Genomic DNA, 19,566 nt, shown 5'->3' with positions numbered 1-19,566 from the left:
CTGGGTAGCAGGGATGTACACTAAGGTCTGCATGCTGGATCAGAAAGCAGTTTATCCACTGAGAAATTTTCTAGTTCTTGTAGTGATACTTTTAATATTCACTGTTTTATAATTCTTTCGCAGAAATGTTTTGACATGTTGTGAACCTTCTATCCCCTCAAGGCCTCCTTGTTTAAAGAACAGAAAATAGTTTATTAAGAAAACTTACATATTTTATTTCCCTTCAAAATTTAATTTATTAGCTTAAGAAAACTGAGATTTCTGGAATCCAAATTTAGCAATGTATTTTTTTAAAAAAATTAGTTACTTTCCTAAAATATTTATTTATAAAACAAAGCAAGAAAGACAAATCATAATTTAGGGAATATAAAAATGAGTATTTGCAATACAACAAATTATTTCAGTAAAGTTAATACATTAGTCATAAGTGTTCTGAAATAAAATTCTTATATGATATGAATTATTGATTTTCTCTTATATGGTTGCTAGGATTTAGGTCAACTGCAATGTCAGTTTTTTATTAATTATGTCTGCATAATTCTTCCTTGAGGTTTAGCTGCTCAGAGTTGTTTTATCGTTCTTGAGAATAATCAGAGTGGTATGTGTTAATATTTCCATAATACCTAGTTAGTATGGAAAATGTGCTTCATAATACGAATGATCATATTAAATTTTATTGTTCTATCCACCATAAGAAGAAAAATGATGTTATAGTTCATAAAAAAATAAAAATCATAAACAAGGAAGCACCTATGCCTAGACTTCAGAGCTGTATGTTTTTAAAGGAGGAATCATGGGAATAGACTTTATTGTAAACAATCTGTCTATGGAGAGTAACTGATGAAATGAATCATATCCATTGACTGACCCAGAATTCCCCCATTGAGAGACAATATAAAACTGCATTTTCAACATGGGAAGAAGCCTGTGCCTTATTCATACACTTATAAGAGACGCACAATTTAATATAATACACTCAGATCATACATGAAAAAACCAAGTTTTCTGTGAACATGTGCATTTGTATAAAGTAGAAATTAGTCCCTTCCCTGTATCCTTGTACTAGGCCATACCTAAACCTTAAAAATCTTTCACATTATAAATGTTAAAAGGCATATTTTTTTTTTTTGTATTTTTTCATCCCATCAAGGACTGGCACAACAGCTCAATAGTGAATATAGTAACCTGTCAGCAGGGGAAATGTCAATTCACAATAAGAAGATCAATAAAAAAATACAGATAATCTTAAACCTGTTTAGATTTGAGGTAACTGAAAATAACGATGAAACCTGTTCTATTTTCAGCTGACAATTATGAATGAAACCTCAGTATATTCCAGAAGCAATTTTAGTAAGTTGTTTTAAGTAGAATTTTTACAGTGAGATTTTCTCATTAAATTTGGGGAGTTAGTTTTGTTTAAAGAAATGTGGAGACACTGAAAACTATCAACAATGGAAAATTACTTCAGGAGGAAGTCATGTAGTTGGCATATTAGGGCTTTATGATAGCTAAGTGTGTGTTCCTTAAAGGAAGTTTCTCTGGATAGACAATCTTTCAAAGACTTGGTCAAGCCCTTGCAGAAAAGGAGAACCTAGTCCCATTTTCATGTGTAGGACATCCATCCCATGAGGAATTTTACAGGACCCAGTTCAAGTGACAGAGTAGTTAAAATCTGGGCACATAAGACTACTAGTAAGTACCCGAGTCTGAACAATGCAGGTCTAGAAACAAAAATTCTAGTGGAGTAGATGTATCATCTTACAAAAGTCGGAGCCTGAAATCTAATAGATGGATATCTCACCCCTACTTCTCAAAGTTCTCAATGGGTTTTAAAAGTAATATTTAATATTTTAGTTGGTCAATTTCTTAGTAGTACTCTATACTTTTCTTTGGAAGGACACACAACACAGTTTACATAATTTTCTCAAAAAGAAATAAGACAGCAGGAAATATTTTCCACAGAGCCTACTTTCTCCTGACTTTTCGTCAAAATAGGGAAATTAGAGTTTCAACCTGTCATATACAGGTTGAAAAATAAGGTTTTCTCTCTGCAAGTACATGTATTGTTTCAAGCATAATCAGTTTATAAATGCTAGGCCTTTAATATAGGAAATAAAAAAAATGAAACACATACCCTAATCTCATTAAGTTTGAGAATCCTGATACCATTTCTTTGAGGAAGCAGAATCACAGAAATACCAAAATGGAGCATGAGGACCATAGTGCATAATAGCTCAAGCTAAAAGCCTAGCAATAAGCTTGTTTTCCATTATTGCAGAGCCAGTAAATATGCACAATGAAAATCATGACACATTATTACATTACTCCGCATTGCCTCTATTCATTTTAAAAACCCAGACGAGTGCATTTAAAATACTTCCACATGTCAATTGACAGTATGCTTTGCCATTGATAGAACGCGGAAAGCAGTATTTTAAAGAGCAGAAGCCTGGTCTTATGTGGCTTGATATAAGATTATAATAAGAGTACAAGGGATCAGAGCAATAACCACTTCACAATAAAAGGTAGCAGCATGCCATCTAAAACATTTACATATTCCACTTGTGATATGTGTTCTCTTGATATTATGCAGTCAATAAAGACCAAATTTACAAAGTTTTATAGGAAGCTTCCCTGTCAGTTATCCCTTGGATGCAATCTCCTGTTTCAGTATCTCCGTGATCTAATATAACGGATGTCATTAACAGGACAAGTTTGTAAATAAGAAATATCTGAATCCTATTATTGGGGATAGGATGCCAAAACAATCAGTCTCTAACTTAACAAGTTTTGAAATATTTAGAAAAGCTGTGAAATGGGAATATAAGGTTAAACTGTGTACAGCTTGCCACTATATAAATATTTCAGAAATTTGATCTCATGGACTGAAAAAAAAATCACCTCCCTTATCATGAGTCTTCTTCAAGTTAGATGGATTTCACTGAGAAAAGAAGTGCATGCATGTTGACAGGAAATCTTCATCAATTTGTATAATTCACTTCTTATGATAGGCCCGTAATTTTATCATGCTTCTTCCTTCTAACAAAAGTAATCTAGGAAATTTCTGTACTATCCTATGTATGGTGACAAAAAAGGCCAAGGGGGAGTAAAATTTCAAAACTCATGATAACTACATAAATTACTAAATAGATTTTTTTTCATAGGCGTTAGCATGCAATTTTATTGTAGTTAGATGTTTTAAGCATAAATTAAGGATGTCATGGAGCCAGATAATAATCAAAGAGAAGCAAGGTCTATCAAAAAATACCAGACATAATTCGAACAGTCCCCTTAGTTAAAAAGACCTTCATGATGAGGAGCATCAACTGCTTTTAACCAGGCGTGTGATGGAACAACTTTGTGAATTCTTCGTCAAATAAACACCAGGCCATTAAGTTTGATTTTAGTTTTGCAGTTTTTTTTAAAAAGGTAATTAGGTTAGAAGTGTGCAGGGAAGAGTGATCACCAAATTTTCCTAAAATGTTCAATATGAAAACACCAGCTCTGAATCTGTAGTTCAAATGGAAGCGAAAGGTCATGGGCTCAAATTTCTAATGACATTTCCTGGGAGCAGATGGGTGCAATGAAAGCTAAAGATTGGATTTTCACTGCCTTCCTGAACCATGCTGATTGCACCCTAATGTCCTAACAAGATGATGGGGGATTGCAATTAACCAAGTGAAATGGCACTCCACTTCTCAAATCAGTATATTTCCAAGGGACACTGAACCAGGAATCCTTTCCTCCTCTTTCCCATTTCAGCATGTCATTATCCATCCTGAAATTCCAAACCCACACTCCAATGTTCTTAAAGGACCGACATTTCCTTGAAAATTTCATTTCTATATTAAAATCATGAATGTTTCATGTAAACACTAAATTTATACATACTGAAACTCAATGGGAAATTTCAAGTTAAAAAGTAGGAAATTCGTATCATAAATGAATATGCTGGTATGAACTGATATGCATAGCTGTAAACAGAAGAGTTTACTAAAAAGCAAAATTTAAGGTAAACATCCTAATTTTTTTTGATGTGGCCGGTTGCAAGGGGGTGTCGTCGATGATCTTTTAGTACACATTCCTGCCGGAAGGATTAAAAAGGGGGAACTCCTATTGTAAAATTTATTTTATTGCTTTCATATAAAGGAAAATCAACATTTTATTTTTAAAATGTATACTCTTTTCTAGATATTAAAAAATGGAGAAATTGTTTATTCTAATTAATATTCCAAATTTTCTGGTCTACTTAAGTGTATTTTCAAAATGAAATACAAGAAACTCTTTAATTCGATCTGTACATATTAATCTCTATATTGAAAAATTAACTACATCAATCTCTGTTACAAATATAATGCAGCTACGCTACTCTAGTGATAAATACCATCATGTTTTGTCATTATATATATGAACTTCAAATATAAAGCATTCCATAGATTTAAATATTCAAGAAACTTTAAAAGATAAATGAAATACATACTTCCCCCTGGAAAGTCATAGGAAAAAAGATCAACATGGCAAAGACAAGAAGAACTGTCATGTTAGGCAAAAGCAATACTTCCATACAACTACCTCGTTATTATGCACTTCTTTTTTCTTGAGGCTAGGGATGGAACTCAAGGGCTTGGATGCGCTAGAAATGTGCTGTAGTACAGAGGTAGGTCTACAGACGCTGGCTGAGAAAGCATCTAAGTCCGTAACTCAGCCTAGCCTAAGCCTTGGGATGTTCTTGCCTCTAATGTCCAAGTAGTAAGATTGCAGTCATACCCATATAAGCGTCTTAAATGACAGTTCCAAATGATTAAAAGCATTTCACTGTTGTTAAGAAGATGACAACTTTAAAATTATAAATCTTGTGAAAAAATTCACAAATGATTGAAAACATGTGTTCTTATAAAGTTTTCCGGTACTCCCCAAATCATTAAAATTTGCAGATATAGGAGATAACTCAGCTCTATTCTTTTTAAAAAGATTGCGTGAACATGTATGTGAAATGTCTTAAGGAAAAGACATAGAGAGAGAAATAAATAAAACATGGAGAGTGTATGACAGGTCCGGTTTCTGGTCTAGAGTGTTAGGGAAAACACCTGCTTCAATCCTCTTGGAATAACAAAGAAAACAGGCTTCCTGGCAGCACCCATCTGAATTGTCTGCCTTCAGTAAGATGATTGTCAATGTGCTTTTCTTCCAAAAAGCCAATGTTGAAGAATGAATTCGTAGATAGACTTGGATCACAATGTTTAGGGAAGTGTGGACATAAATGTCAACAGTGAGTATTCGCTACCTGCAGGCTTGCCTCCTGCAATATTTAAAACTATTAATTTAATCTTCCAAGAAGTCTCTGCCATCTGTATGAAATTTAAAATATATCAAAAACATTAAAATTATAATTATATGTCCATTTTCATTATTTTCTTTTACTTTCTGCTCTAGTACTCCTGTTAAGTACACATGACAATATATTTATTTTTTATGCTTAGAGGTTACACCAAGGGCCTTGCATGCTAGGAAACTATTCTACAACTAAGATACACCCTCAGTCCTGAATGAACTTTTAACATGATTTGAAAATTCAATTTTCTTGTAGCTTTTATTTTGTCAAACTCCCTTATAGTTTGATATGAACCTTGCAAACAGAACTCAGATGGATAACAATTAAGTTTTAAAATAGCATAAAATAATTAATTTTAAACTTTAAAACCATTTTACAATTTATTCCTTGAATTAATGATTATGAATCAAAGAAGTGTACACTGTGACTGAGAGTTAAATAATAAGTGAAATTAGGCAGCATGAAATTCCTATAAATGGTTTTTAATATAAGTATAAAATTTACATCTGCACCTACATAGTGAGCAGAATCTGAAATTTTGTGAACATTTTTCTGAGCTTACTTTACGCATATTTGATAATTTCAATGTAATTCTCTATTTAAATTATCAAATGACAGACATCATGTACCAACCAAAGCAATAAACCATAAAATTATAACCTCAGCAATTCTGAGTAGATGTTTATAGTTTAACCATTACTTCATCTTATTTAAAAATTATTTAGGAAAGTATTTGCATGTGAGCACCTCAAAATATAAACAACATGATTATTTCAGATTATTAATTGATTACAGCTAGATGAGACAGCTTTAGTAAATTCATGTAACACTGGCTTAATTGTAATGCTGTGTAAATTATAGCAAAGAATAAGAAATATTTAAATAAGCGACAATCAACACTATTGTCTCTTTGAATTCCGTATACATATGCATGTGTATGTATGTATATTATAAATAGTATTAAGAAATACTAAGAAAGCTTGGTGTGAATAAAAACTGCAACCTTTGAACACCAACTTTCCTCTATGATCTTGCAATAGATCTGTGTAAACACATAAAACTTCTTAATTCTCTTATTTAAAAAGTAACAATATAAAAGAAAACTGTCAAAATATATTGCCCTCAAATTATTTATCAAGAGGTTGTTATTTCCATTTCTGCTCCCATATATAATTTATCTTCTTATGTATACATCTACATATTTATTATAGACTAGATATTTATTGTTCGAGCTTTAACATATAAAATTGGTGATCATTGGAAACTTCTTAAGTAAAGAAGTTTTTATTTCATTACAAAAGAACCCCAATTTTTAAAATTTATATTTATACCACACACTGTATGTGCTTTATCAAATATAGTCATAAAATATAGAGTTGGTACCTATCATCAAGTATTCTTCTACCTGGACAAGATAAATTAATTGAATATTATTATTCTAATGCTGAAGCAGACATGGAAGACTGTTGGAATTTAAAAGAATTCACTAAGCTGTGTTTTGATCAGTTAGGTGTTTAACAAGAACAGGGTTTACCCAGCACCACCACTTCTGCAGGAAAGATATGGACGGAAAGAAAGAAGTTGTTAAGACTTGAGTTCTAATTTCTTTATTGTCAGTCTTTTAAACTCTCGGGTTTCAGGGAGCCTTTGAGAGCAAGCATAAAGTAAAATTACTACCACAGCTTCGACTCACTTGATACACTTTGATTCTGTTTCTCGGGACAGCGGGCTATTCTTACTGTGTTGCTTCTGTTGTTGTGTTTGATTCTGTTTCTCGGGACAGCAGGCTATTCTTACTGTGTTGCTTCAAACCTAACTTAGGCCTGGAAGGATGGAAATGGAAGCCTATTATCCACTCCATTCCTGAGTCGTTACATGTCAGCTTTTGGCCTAGGGCAAAATTTAATGGCTGATTTGTGGATCTTTATTTCTGGAGATTTGCTACAGAAACACTGACATGACCTTTATCCAGAGCAAACACTCACTCTAATAGGTAGACACCAAACCTAAAATCCTGGCAGGAATTAATCTACCGTTTTCACACATCTGCCCGAGGGAGGTATTGTAATTGCAAAAATTTACTCTAAGACTGCTGAGACTCATAGTAATTATGTTTCTTTCTTTTTTTTTAATAGAAATAGCCACAGGTGGTAACAAATTGGGTTTGAAGATGGGGAACTGGGCACGCATTCTAACCCAGATTACTGTGTAATTGTCTTGATTATTTTTAAAAAAACAACAAAAAAAGAGAAAGGCAAAAAATCTTAAGTGCATTCCTCCTCTTGTCTTCATTTCTCACTATTCAGGCTTTTGATATCAGCACATCGAATATCAGGACGACATCTTCCAACAGGCCTCTAATAACAACCCTTAAAAATTGCACTAAGTGTTGGTTTGTTTAAAAGGATCACGTCTTCTTTTCAAACTTATTATCACCTAGGTATAACTAACAGTTTTCATCCAAAGGTCAGGACCCAAACACTAGTAACAATGGCATGCCATCATTAAAGGTGCAAGATTAGAGCTGTTTACTTCAATCAATACTGAACTGTTTTCTGTTTTCATACATATCTGCTCTCAACAATTCTGTACAACATTCTAGGTATAACTTAATTCCATAGAATAATTTAACTCTTTTCTTGGTTTACAGAGGCATTTCACATATTCGATGCCTGGTAAATGTCAAGTATATCTTGAAATCTGACTTCTTAAATGACAGTGTTTTGAAATAATGAGGTCAGATTCCAATTTGAGATTTAAAAAAAAAAAGTGAGGGAGATTGTTATTACAACATAAGGCTGTGCAAAGATTCAAGTGATAATAAAATTAAGCAAACAACCAAATTATTTCCATGAAAAAGTGTTGAGATGACTTTTCCTGTAATCCTTTATTTAAGCACAATGACAATGATAATAAAGGTGGAAAACTTTTTCTGGTGACTTAATTTGCATCTATGTTTGTTCTTGGTGCAATGAGTTTATCTTGGAAAAGCTTTCCTAGGATATATGAAAGACTGCAAAATAACCTAGAAAACAAGGCCAAGAAAGAGATCACCAAAATTTAAATGATATATTATCAGTTTTTCACAATGTAACCCTAGTATTCAAAGCAACCCATTTTAAAAGTTGTCAGAATATTTGTGTGACTAACAATTTTGAAAATATGTATCATTAAGGAATTGTCAGGCTTGGGTTAGAAAATAACTCCTTTAAATAAAAGCCAATTCTCTTATCTTCCAAAACGAAGAAGTGAGATAGTTTTCTTAGTACTTTGTTGGTAAGTTTATATGCAACTGACTCAGATTTCTTAATTTTTTATTATTACAGCATCTACTAAAATAAAGCACTGATGAGAAGCACACAGTGCACTTTATACATGAGTGGAAATTATTTGTTTTCTGTATGAAAAGCAGCTTAATTCTATACCCAATTTTTGTGCTGCTGCAAAAAACCAAAATAACATTGAATATTCAGTCATACAATAATCTTATGGTAGTGTGATCAAATAATGTGTTTGAAAACTAAATAGCTCTAGCAAAGGCATTTATATTGAGAACTATGGTTTAAAAAACAGTGTTATATATTAAGGGAGAAAAAAATGGATAAGAATATTTACAATGGAAGAACAAATTTATGAATTTGCTAAAAACATAGTCTAGATGATGATTATAAGAATAACAGAGCTTTATAATCCATGGATCCCTTTAAGCAATAAAATAACTATAAATTTAAACAGATATTAATTTAGGATACAATCAAACTGTAATCTTGGATTGAGTTGCACTGGAGTATATTAAAATTGTGTGTGCCCACATAATCATAAGAGTTCAGGCAGAAATGTTATAAGTGTATATATTTATATCTTACATATTAACTATGTTTTAAATTATTATATGAAAATAAAAATGAAATATACAAGTATATAGCACCATAGTTATGCAGAGGACATGAGTTATTTAGTCAGTTCTCAAGTTTTATTTCAAGTTTTATATGTGAATGCTGTTGAAATAGCAATGGAACCTTTTAGAAAATAACACTATCACCTACACGCTTATTAGCATGATTTGTAACCATAAAAAGAAATGCTTACAAATAACAGCCAATATCTACAAACAATTTTGAATGTATACCATTGAAACTTGAAATCAAATTTAAAAGCTTTGGCTTTTAGCTGATAAAAGAAGTAAACAAGAAATTGTCCTTTAAATAGTCACTTTAATGTGCTTTAGTAATTAAAAATCAATAAAGATATTACAAGTTTAAAAGTATTAAATATTGCTTTGGCAGAGTATTTTTTGAATCAAGCAGGATCTTTAAAATTATATTATCTTTACCATACCAATTTTATTTAGCATTAATATGGTTAATGAGACCATTTCATAGAATTTAAATATAAAGAAAATAAGATAACATTGGTCATGAGCTATTTCAAGATGCCTGAATAAAATGCATTCCTAAAATCAGTAAAGTATTTTAATATATTCCATTCTTCTAATCATACCAAAGTCTATTTATGTAGATTAGTTACATATAAAGTTTCATTTTTCCAACCTGTATTTATTCTTTGATCACAAAGCTTGTTAACTTAAATAGTCTTTTATTGTCGTGATTCATTTTCTCATAATTATGCTGTTTAACTGCCTTATTTTTTGAATAAATATATGCAAACGTGCCAATCATATTCAGCACAGTTATGGTAGATGCTCAATGAACCATAAGAACCATTTCACTACAATAAAGCTGTCTGGAATAGATCCAGAGCAAGGCCTACACATACCAGTAATCAGAATGTCAGTAAGTCCAGAACAGATAAATAATACTGTGTCACATGTATATCAACAAATTCCCTCTAAGACTGCCTGAAAACAGCCTCATAGTCTATTAGGATGCAGGGCATGTAAGTGAAACATGCCTCCTGTAAAGCCATAACTTGCATTTATATCTTGCTGGGAGTTTTTCTCTTAATGCTGCACAAAAAAATGCTCAGCTGATTCCTCTGCAGTAGCAACGAAGCAAGAGCATATTTCTGCTTAGTCACAGTGAGAATGTTGATGCCATTAAGGACTTCTTTATTATAGATGATTTATTTCCAGAGACCAAAGGATAGCAATACATCACTGTCAAAGCTAGCGGTGAAAGCTATGACTTGCAGTAAAATACTGTATGCTGCCATTGAGGGGAATTCATGTCAAAGTCTCCTTTACTAAAGTAGGTTGACAATAGATTAGTGTAGGTCTGATGAACTTCGAAAGTGTCTTGTAAGTGGGTGGCAGAAGTCACGCTATCATCAAAATGATAAGTAAAAAAAATGAACTGTATGCTTTTCTCCAACAATTATACATCATTGGTTGAAGGAATTTAATCCAAAGAAATCACTTCACTAATGCTTTACTAAGATCTGACTTTAAGGGAATGCCCTGTGGGATTTATTAAACAGACATATTACCTAGGGGAATACATTCTAGAGCAATGACTAATATCATAATTAGAAGGTGCATTTGTAAGAATGTACCCACTATTGAGTGTATTGCAAGACTTCCCTGCTTCAGGGAGTTAAGTTTCATTTCCTCACTGGTCTGAGCCCAGCTGTAGGGACTTCTTTCTCTTGGTCTTTCATCATCAACCTTACACCATATGTTTTTAATGTTTCCAGCCACCCCACCAGTCCCCAAAGTACCCAACAACATTTGCCTGACTTTTGTTTTTACTTTCCGTAATCCACCGGAGCTTTAAGATATCATGTCTTATTTTCACAGGGAAATATAGGTCCTAGCTGTTCTTTATAGAGTGAATTGCTTTGAATTACAACCCATAAAATGAGATATTTGTGCTTGTATGTTTATATACATATTAGGTACTGAAAATATTCAGATGCATAGATAATAAATGCATAAGTATACATATAACTACTTTCCTCAAAAGTTTACTTCTTCATATTTTAATAAACGTAGGCAGGGCCAGCCTTACTAAAGGCAAGTAGACTTTTATTAATTTTAATATCTTCAGATATTTTAAACTCATAAACACCGCTTATGCATTTCTGTTGCACTACATTACATAAATAGTACTCACGATGAGAAATTTCAGATCACAGACCTGGCAATAGTGCTGTCTCATGATGTAGTAAGACACTGCACTAAAACACACTTAACCTTCACTTCCAAAAGTTGAATGTTTTCCCTCTTAAAATAAGCATAATTATTTCACTGAGGTGATAGTTTGGGGTTATTTTAAGAGTAATTATTTTAAATGCACATATAAAGCTATTTCTAGGCACTGCAAGTTTGTGAAGACTACACATTACCTATTATAACCCTGACTTAATAGACAAAACTTTCTGCGAGTGAACAATATAATTAATGGTTATTCCTGTTTTAAGGAATGCAAACTGTTTTATAAAAAATTTGAAAAGCTGAGGTAAGATTTCAGGCCATATTTTTATCTTATACAATTTTACATAAGAAAAGGTGTTAAGGGTATAACTTCAAAATCTTTGATGTAAGTGTGCACATAACACTATGTATCGAAATAACATGACTCACCCACACAAGTGAAGTAAAATAAAGAATCGAATTGGTTCTGCAATCAATCACAACATGATGAATTTTCATTTTAGTGTGAGGATGATCCACCTGACTGTCATTTTGGAAAATTTGTTGAAATCTTAGGTAATAAACTTCTTACTTCATGAAGAGTTTTATGCCACCTGATATTAAAAATAAATTTCTGTGTCTTCTAGTTTTGAAGTGTTTTCCTTTTTGGGAAATGGAGAAATGCATACACATTTACATTGGAGGCCAAGTATACACAGAAACACACATATTTAAAAATAATATTGGATTCTTAATAGGAACACTAGTAGTAAGTTTAGAACTTTACAAAAAAACTTAAACTCTCCTACAAAGAGATTTCAAACACTTAATGCTTGGCTAGATTTTAGATTGTTTAATACTCCATGTATTTTCAATGCATAAGGAAGCAAAGATGTCTGATAGTGTATGCTTGCTCATTAAACTAAAGTAGAAATTAATCTTCCAATGTTTTGAGCAATCTTTGAGGGGGGAAAAAAGAAAAGTGCAAAATATCCCAGGAGACAAGCAGTATGACAGTGCCAACCCTTTTCCTGCTCAATCCAACATAATCCTCATAAGTAAGGATTATATACTTTATGAAGAGTGATGACTGCGGGAGATTAATCAAGTGTTACCTTCTTAGCAGGAAAATTGAAGCAAAATATCTTCAAAATCTGAAGTGACAGAAAAAAAATATTTATACTGTGGATCTTTTGCTGAAATCATTAATTTAAGGGAATACACGCCTTGAAAGAGTTTGTGTGGGCCTGGGGACTCATATGAACAGGAATCTACATTCGAGAATCTCCTGTTCGAGAAGTGGGAATAAGGACAGACAGTAAATGACATCATTATTAAAGACTCTTCAACCTTCATCTTTTCTAAGATACAGTTAACTCTTTACGGTATCTTGTTCTTTTGCAACTCTATCTCAGTTTTACGTATTTGGGCTGACTCTAGGCACTTACCATATCCTTATTACTTCATTTACACTCAATATTGTGCTTAATTCATATTTGCTATAATTCTGTCATAAGCCGTAAAGTTTCAAAGGAACTTTATTGCTTTTTCATGAGAGCTCTGAAGTGAATGGACATAATTAATTTTTAGGTTGATTTGTAAAATTATGTGGTTTTGAAATTTTATTTTAGGAAAAATTTTTTCTGGGCTAGTATACTTTCTTCTATGAGACTATATCAAAACTGATTTTAGTAGGTCCTGTAGGAGAACACAGATATCTAAAATAAAAAGAAACAAGGCAAAATCCAGGGGACCCTATCATCAGAAAGATGTCACTGCCTTTTCCTTTCTTCTCAGTGAGGACTTCACTGAAAACACCTGTTGAGAAATCTCCAAAGACTTAACTTACTATTTTTTTTCCCTCAAGGCAAGGGCTCATATATCTCAAGCTAGCTTCAAATTCTGGGTATTAACAAGAATGACTTCGAACTTCTGATTGACTGATTTGCTGCCTTCATCTCCCTTACCCCTGGTATTACGAGGGTGGGCTTGTTCTTAGTAAGCCACGATAGCAGTCATTCAGAACTGGTAAATATTTCTATGTTAATGCTATATTTTATGTCTCCCAATGAAATAATACACATGGAAAACTGCAATGGAAAATGATGTGATGTTTATACAATAGCTTACCTTACCTCCTACTAATAATCTGTGTTTCTATTCTTCAAAACAATGTCTATACCTTAAAATAAACACAATTTTCACTGTAACTTTAATACTATGACTCCTGTGCTATTAAGGGTTTTTTTTGTTGTTGAAACATGTCTATAGTCTAAATGCTTCATAGCCTGATTTTATTTGTACAAATCCACAAAGTTTAATAAAAATAAAATATCTTTTCACAAATCTTTGTTAATAATATGCATGCACCTACAATGAAACAAAAACTACAAGCATAAACCTTAGGTCTGGCGAACAAAATACTTTCAGACTTAAGCAAGTTTTTGCTTTAACTGTAATGGGAGACTTCCAGCTCCAAAGTTCCTACATTTCATATTATCTCGTACAAAGCACAGCTATGAAACTTTCATAAATAACCTGTTCATAAATGAACACTATGCACCTTCAAAACGCCATGCAAGGTACTGGAAAATAAAGATAAAACAGAGCTACTGGCTGTTGGTCCAACTTGATTTTGTGGAATAAGAATATACCTCTAGAAAGAGACATGAAATTAGTAGCATATTTATTCTTCAGGTTAAATTATGCGCACACTGACAAATGGGATTCCTGTAGATTTTCATAATTCCTCTGAGCAAAAGGTGTTTGCAGTACAATTGTTAAGGGAAAGAAAGGGGGGGCATAGTAACTGGCTAATTTATTATGGTTTTCATAATATCAATATTATTCATTTCCAAGGAGATTCATTAATCAGGATTTTATACTTCATCCTTTAATGAAATGGGAAATAACTGTTAGCTTTTTACATTGAGATATTTTTAAGAGAAATTAAGACTCTTTGGGGGAAAATGTAAGCTCTAAAGTTCATTTTGTACTGTAGTGGAATAGATTGAAATTTAAAAGTAAAAGAATACTGAGCCAGTTTTCTATTTTCTGATTAAATTATCTGAGGGGTTGGATAGTTTTTGCAATTTTCTTGGCATGTATTTTACTCTTAGGGAGAAGTTACGACTACCACCCGTAACCAAAGACCAGCTTCAAGGGCAAAGTTGTTAACACAGTATAAGCACCACCTTCCTCCAAATCTTTGGATATTTCTATTCAAGAGTCTTCTCCACTTGTCTGTCTGAGAAGCCAGACTTGCTGAGAGTTTTAAAGTACCAACTTGACTTGATGATATTTTTTAATGCTGGAAACTAGATGAGAATGCAAGTCACAGCACTTAAAGTAGACGATTAAATCCTAGCCCTTTGTGACAACCTTGCCAGTGCATAAATAGAGAAAAGCTATACAATATATTTACAGTTCCAAAATGACTATAGCAATCTATAAATAAGCATTTTATCATAGTTCCCTCTGTAGAGATGTTAGTGACCATAAATATCAATTTCATACAATTAGAGAAAGACATTCTTAGCAGCTACGGTTTTAGAGTCGAGAATTTCTTTCGTGTTTTATATAAACTTTAAATCCATGGTTACAAGATTATCCATATACAGTGAATACTATACAAGGTGGAACTTGATACTTCATTAGTCAACAGCACCATCCCTGTTGAGTCTGGTTCACTTTGCTGTCATGGGCAATATCTTTTGTTAAGTATGAGGACATGGAAGATTTACATTAGCAGGACTATAAAGCTTCAACACTCTATTTGGACAATAATAACTTTTCCGCATAACAATATGGACAGGTGACTGTCCATTTGCTTCAAAGTAACTTCCACCTCAAGTGTCACTTTTGATTAAGCTGAATTGAAAATTCAAGCAATGCTCATTTGGGGTAATTTGCAACAACACATGCTTATAAATATTATGATAACCAAGAATTAATTTCTATGTGATACCACTCAGTAGTAAATAAAGGAAACCAGACGGTGACTAGACCATCACACCAGTCATCTTTTTTTTTTTTAAAGGAATCAATGCCTATGCTTTTGGCAATGATTTTATTTTCATTTCATGTTAAAATTATATGTTTCAAAAATAGAAACAAGAAATGTAGGATTCTGTGCTACTACATTCCCTGTATGAGTCTTTGGAGTAGACTGTTCATTCCCTATTTACTACAGGAAATTTGCAAGGAAACTGTGGGACTAGAGAGATTCTTTCAAAGATGTTTCCTGATCACTGTGCCTAACACGTACAAAGCACTTTAGAATGTCAGCCACACTTCCAAAGCATCAACTGAGAGTTTAGTTAAGGAATAAGTGGGGAATAAAGCCTCTAAAACACTTTCAAAGTATAAGACTAATTTCTCGGGGTGAAACTTTGTTCAAGTTGATCCAGAGTACTGTCTTGGGGACTATTCTGTACTCCAGAAGTTAACTCCAGTTTGGGATAGTAATTTCATAAGGTTTTAATAGAAGAAAACTCATTCAAGAGAATTACTTTTTTATTCTACCATAGGAATCTTATTATGGAAAGAAATGTCCTGTAGATAGAATGAAGTATAAATATTAACAGTTGTAATCATTTTAAAATCTGTAAAAAATAAACTTTAAAAATGCCGTAGAGGTAAGGCATGTATTTTAAAGTATTTGCACAAAAGGGATTCTGAATAAAATAGTGTGCTCACAGGGACAAGGGTGTGAACCATGTTGAATTAACTACTAGCCACCCCAGACACACTGCTGCTGCCCATGTATGTGGCTTTCTGCTATCCAAAGGTCTTGGGAGGGCACTCCCAACAGCTTTCAAGTGAAGTCCCCTTTACCCTAAAAGTCTCCTACCTGAATTATGGACATCCGAGTGGCAGGGGTCTCGCTCGAATTAGTCCCTTGTCCGGTGAAGCTGGTGTGGCAGCCTGCGTGCCCCTGCGGGACAGTCAGGTTGTTGGAGGCTGGCTTAAGATACATCACCTCTGACCGGGGCGAGCTGAGGGGCAGGCGGGTTTGGTAGTCGAAGTACATGGGGGAGGTGGCCAGGGAGGGACTGCTCACCACGTTCATGACGTTCATGGCGTTCCTCTCCTCCACCTCGCTCTGCACCAGCATGATATCGTTTTTGTTGATTTTCTTCTTCTTGCCCTTCCCCCCGCCTAGCTGTGGGTGGCTGTACTCGGCGATGCGGCAGTTGTAAGTGCGAATCTCCTTGTTTTCCCGTTTGCACTTGACAGCTATGGTGATCATGGCCGCTAGGAGGATGATAGAAATCGTGCTTAGAGTCACTATGAGAGGCAGCGACATGTCCCAGTGGTGCTGCTCCCCATTGACTCGCGGTACCCCTTCAGGCAGAGAGCCGCTCACTGAACGAATGATGAGTTTGGCCACCGCGGACAAGGTGGGCTTGCCATGATCAGTCACCTTCACTACAAGCTCCACCACGGGGGTCACATCCTCCCAGAAGGGGTGCAGCGTGCGGATCTCGCCGCTGGATGGATCAATCTCAAACAGGTGGTCGTCATTGCCATCCACAATCTCATAAGTGAGGCGCCCGCTCTCTCCAAAGTCACTGTCCAGGGCGCGCACGGTGCTTACTAGGTAGCCCAGACCAGCATTTCGCGGGACCTGCAGCTCAGCTGTGTCGTTCTGTAGAGTGGGCAGCACAATCACTGGAGCGTTGTCATTCACGTCTAACACTGTCACCCTCACCGTGGCATTGCTCTCCAAGTGTGCTGGCGCCCCGGAGTCCTTAGCCAGTACCTTGAATTCAAAGGCCTTCGTTTGTTCATAGTTAAAGGAGCGCAGGGCATATATGGCCCCATTAGTGGGGTTCACGGACACATAGGTGTAGATTGACACGTCGCCAATATGGGAGGGCAGAATGGAGTAGGACACTGTCCCATTTTGGCCCAGGTCGGGATCTTGGGCGAGCACTGAACCGAGGTATTCTCCTGGAATGTTGTTCTCATGTACTTGGAGGACGTACAACCCTTTGGTGAAACGAGGCGGGTTGTCATTCTCATCTAGAATCTTGACAGCGAAAGACTTGGTGGAGTTGAGTGGAGGGGATCCCCCGTCCCGGGCCACGATAGTCACGTTATACTCGTCCTGTGTCTCGCGGTCCAGCTGACGGTCAGTAACCACAGTGTAGAAGTTGTCATAGTTCTCTTCAAGCTTGAAGGGGACCGAACCGGGACCCCCCAAGCTGCCTCCAACGCCAGTCCCTCCTCCACCTAGTACCCTACACTGCAGCTGCCCATTCTTGCCTGAGTCTCGGTCAGTGACCCGAACCAGGGCGATGACTGTGCCAGGCGGGGCGGCCTCGCTCAGCGCCCCCTGCCGCACGGAGACGAAACCAATGGACGGCGCGTTGTCATTGCGGTCTATAAGCTTGACTGTGACCTTGCAGTGGGCTGGAATTGGGTTAGGACCTAGGTCTCTGGCCTGTACGTCGATCTCCAACATGCCATTCTCCTCATAGTCCAAGTTGCCCTTTACGCGGATAAGGCCGGTTTTGGGATCAATGGAGAAGAGCTCCCGCACGCGGTCGGGCACATAGCTGCTGAAGGAGTACAGCACTTCACCGTTGGGACCTTCGTCAGCGTCGGTGGCATTCAGATCAATGACCACGGTGCCCAGGGGTGCGTTCTCGGGCAGTTCCACCAAGTATGACGGAGCCTCGAAGACTGGACTGTTGTCATTAGAATCGATCACCTTCACATTGATTTGCACCGTGGCGGAGCGCGGAGGCTCTCCGCCATCCAGGGCAGTCAGCACCAGAGTGTGGTGGTTCTGCAGCTCGCGGTCCAAAGCTTTTTGAATGACCAGCTCAGGGAACTTGGTGCCGTCGCCGCGGGACTTGACGTCCAGTGCAAAGAGGCCGTGGTCATCGCGGGTGAGCAGATAGGTGCGGAGACCGTTCTCGCCAGCGTCTGGGTCGTGTGCGCTAGTAAGGGGGAAGCGGGTGCCGGGTGCCGCGTTCTCTGAGATGTCCATTTCGATCTGGTCCGAGGGGAAAGAGGGAGCATTGTCGTTGATGTCCTGTATCTCTACTTTGATCATGCAGATCTCCTTGTCATTAGCGAACACCTCTAGGGACAGCTGGCACTTGGCATTGTGGCGGCACAAGGACTCACGGTCGATGCGCTGCTTGGTGTAGAGGAGCCCGCTGTCGGCGTCCACGTCCAGCAGGTGAGGTGCGGAGTTCTCCAGCACCCGGTAGCTGCCCGACTTGCCTCGCCCGCTGCCGCTACCGCGCTCAGCCGGCGGAAGCCCGGGTTGCAGTCGGGCATCCTTGCCTATGTTGCCTATCACCGTGCCGGCCCCTTGCTCTTCTGGCACTGAGTAGTTGAGGTTTTTGAGTGTCAGGGCAGGGGCCCACAGGAGAAAGCAGCAACAGATGGAAAGGTACATCCCAGACCGGTGGGGTGGGAGCAGGAGCAGCCGGACTGGAGGTGCGAGCTGGTGGGTGCGCGCCAGTCTAGAACCGGGGCGGAGCGTCGGAGCTCAGAGCGAGCCACAAGTCTGGGAGTCCTTCCTTCCCTCCGCACCCGGGCTGCGGCACCAGTCAGTCTCTCCTTATTCCGCTCAAGTTGCCCGAACCTGTTGATCTACAGCATTCGCACTGGGTGAGAAGCAGCCGCACAGCGAGGCTGCAGCAGCTCAGAGCTAGGCGGCGGCTTCCTAAGGCTGAGGGCGAGCCCAAGGCTTTGTCTCTTCCGCCTGGACTTCAGAAGGCTCAAACTTGCGTGATGATGCTGGCGATAAGAAGGAAATAGAGTCTGGGAGAGATGATAATGAGCTGAAGAATTGGTGGGTTTCCTTCGCTCCCGCTAGGCGCTGCAAAATCCACTCCCTCCAGCAGCCTACAGAATATACTCTTCGAATCGGGTTGGGGGAGGGCTTAGGGAGGTGTGTCTCCAGGCAAATCGGAAAGTGGAATCCTTAGTTACTCGTAATAGGTGAGGAAATTGATGGGAATGAGTAGGGACGAAGAGAGAGTCACAGATACATATGTATATTTGAGGCTTCCCCTGGAACGCAGAGAAATGTCTGCTCGTTGTGCAGGATGGTCGGCTTTCAGGCAGTGTATTGCTGCATTTACAGATCTAATCTTGCATTGCTGGCTTAGGCAGCGGC

The 19,566-nt window shown here is 36.9% G+C and overlaps 1 protein-coding gene across 3 annotated transcripts in view; it reads right to left on the bottom strand.

Moving 5' to 3' along the window:
• Pcdh17 (protocadherin 17) overlaps positions 1-19,560 on the bottom strand; it is a 90,915-nt gene extending 71,355 nt beyond the window's left edge. For all 3 annotated transcript variants that reach the window (XM_026788698.1, XM_005366054.2, XM_026788699.1), the window contains exon 1: positions 16,276-19,560. In XM_026788698.1, coding sequence (XP_026644499.1) covers positions 16,276-18,840 — 2,565 coding nt within the window. In that variant the 5' untranslated portion in view covers positions 18,841-19,560. The remainder of the gene's footprint in view (positions 1-16,275) is intronic.
• Positions 19,561-19,566: the final 6 nt, after the last annotated feature.

This window comes from Microtus ochrogaster, unplaced genomic scaffold (genome assembly GCF_000317375.1).
Source record: "Microtus ochrogaster isolate Prairie Vole_2 unplaced genomic scaffold, MicOch1.0 UNK6, whole genome shotgun sequence".
Taxonomy (NCBI): domain Eukaryota; kingdom Metazoa; phylum Chordata; class Mammalia; order Rodentia; family Cricetidae; genus Microtus; species Microtus ochrogaster.
Note: the sequence above shows the minus strand (reverse complement) of the source record. Positions and strands in the feature narration are given on the sequence as shown.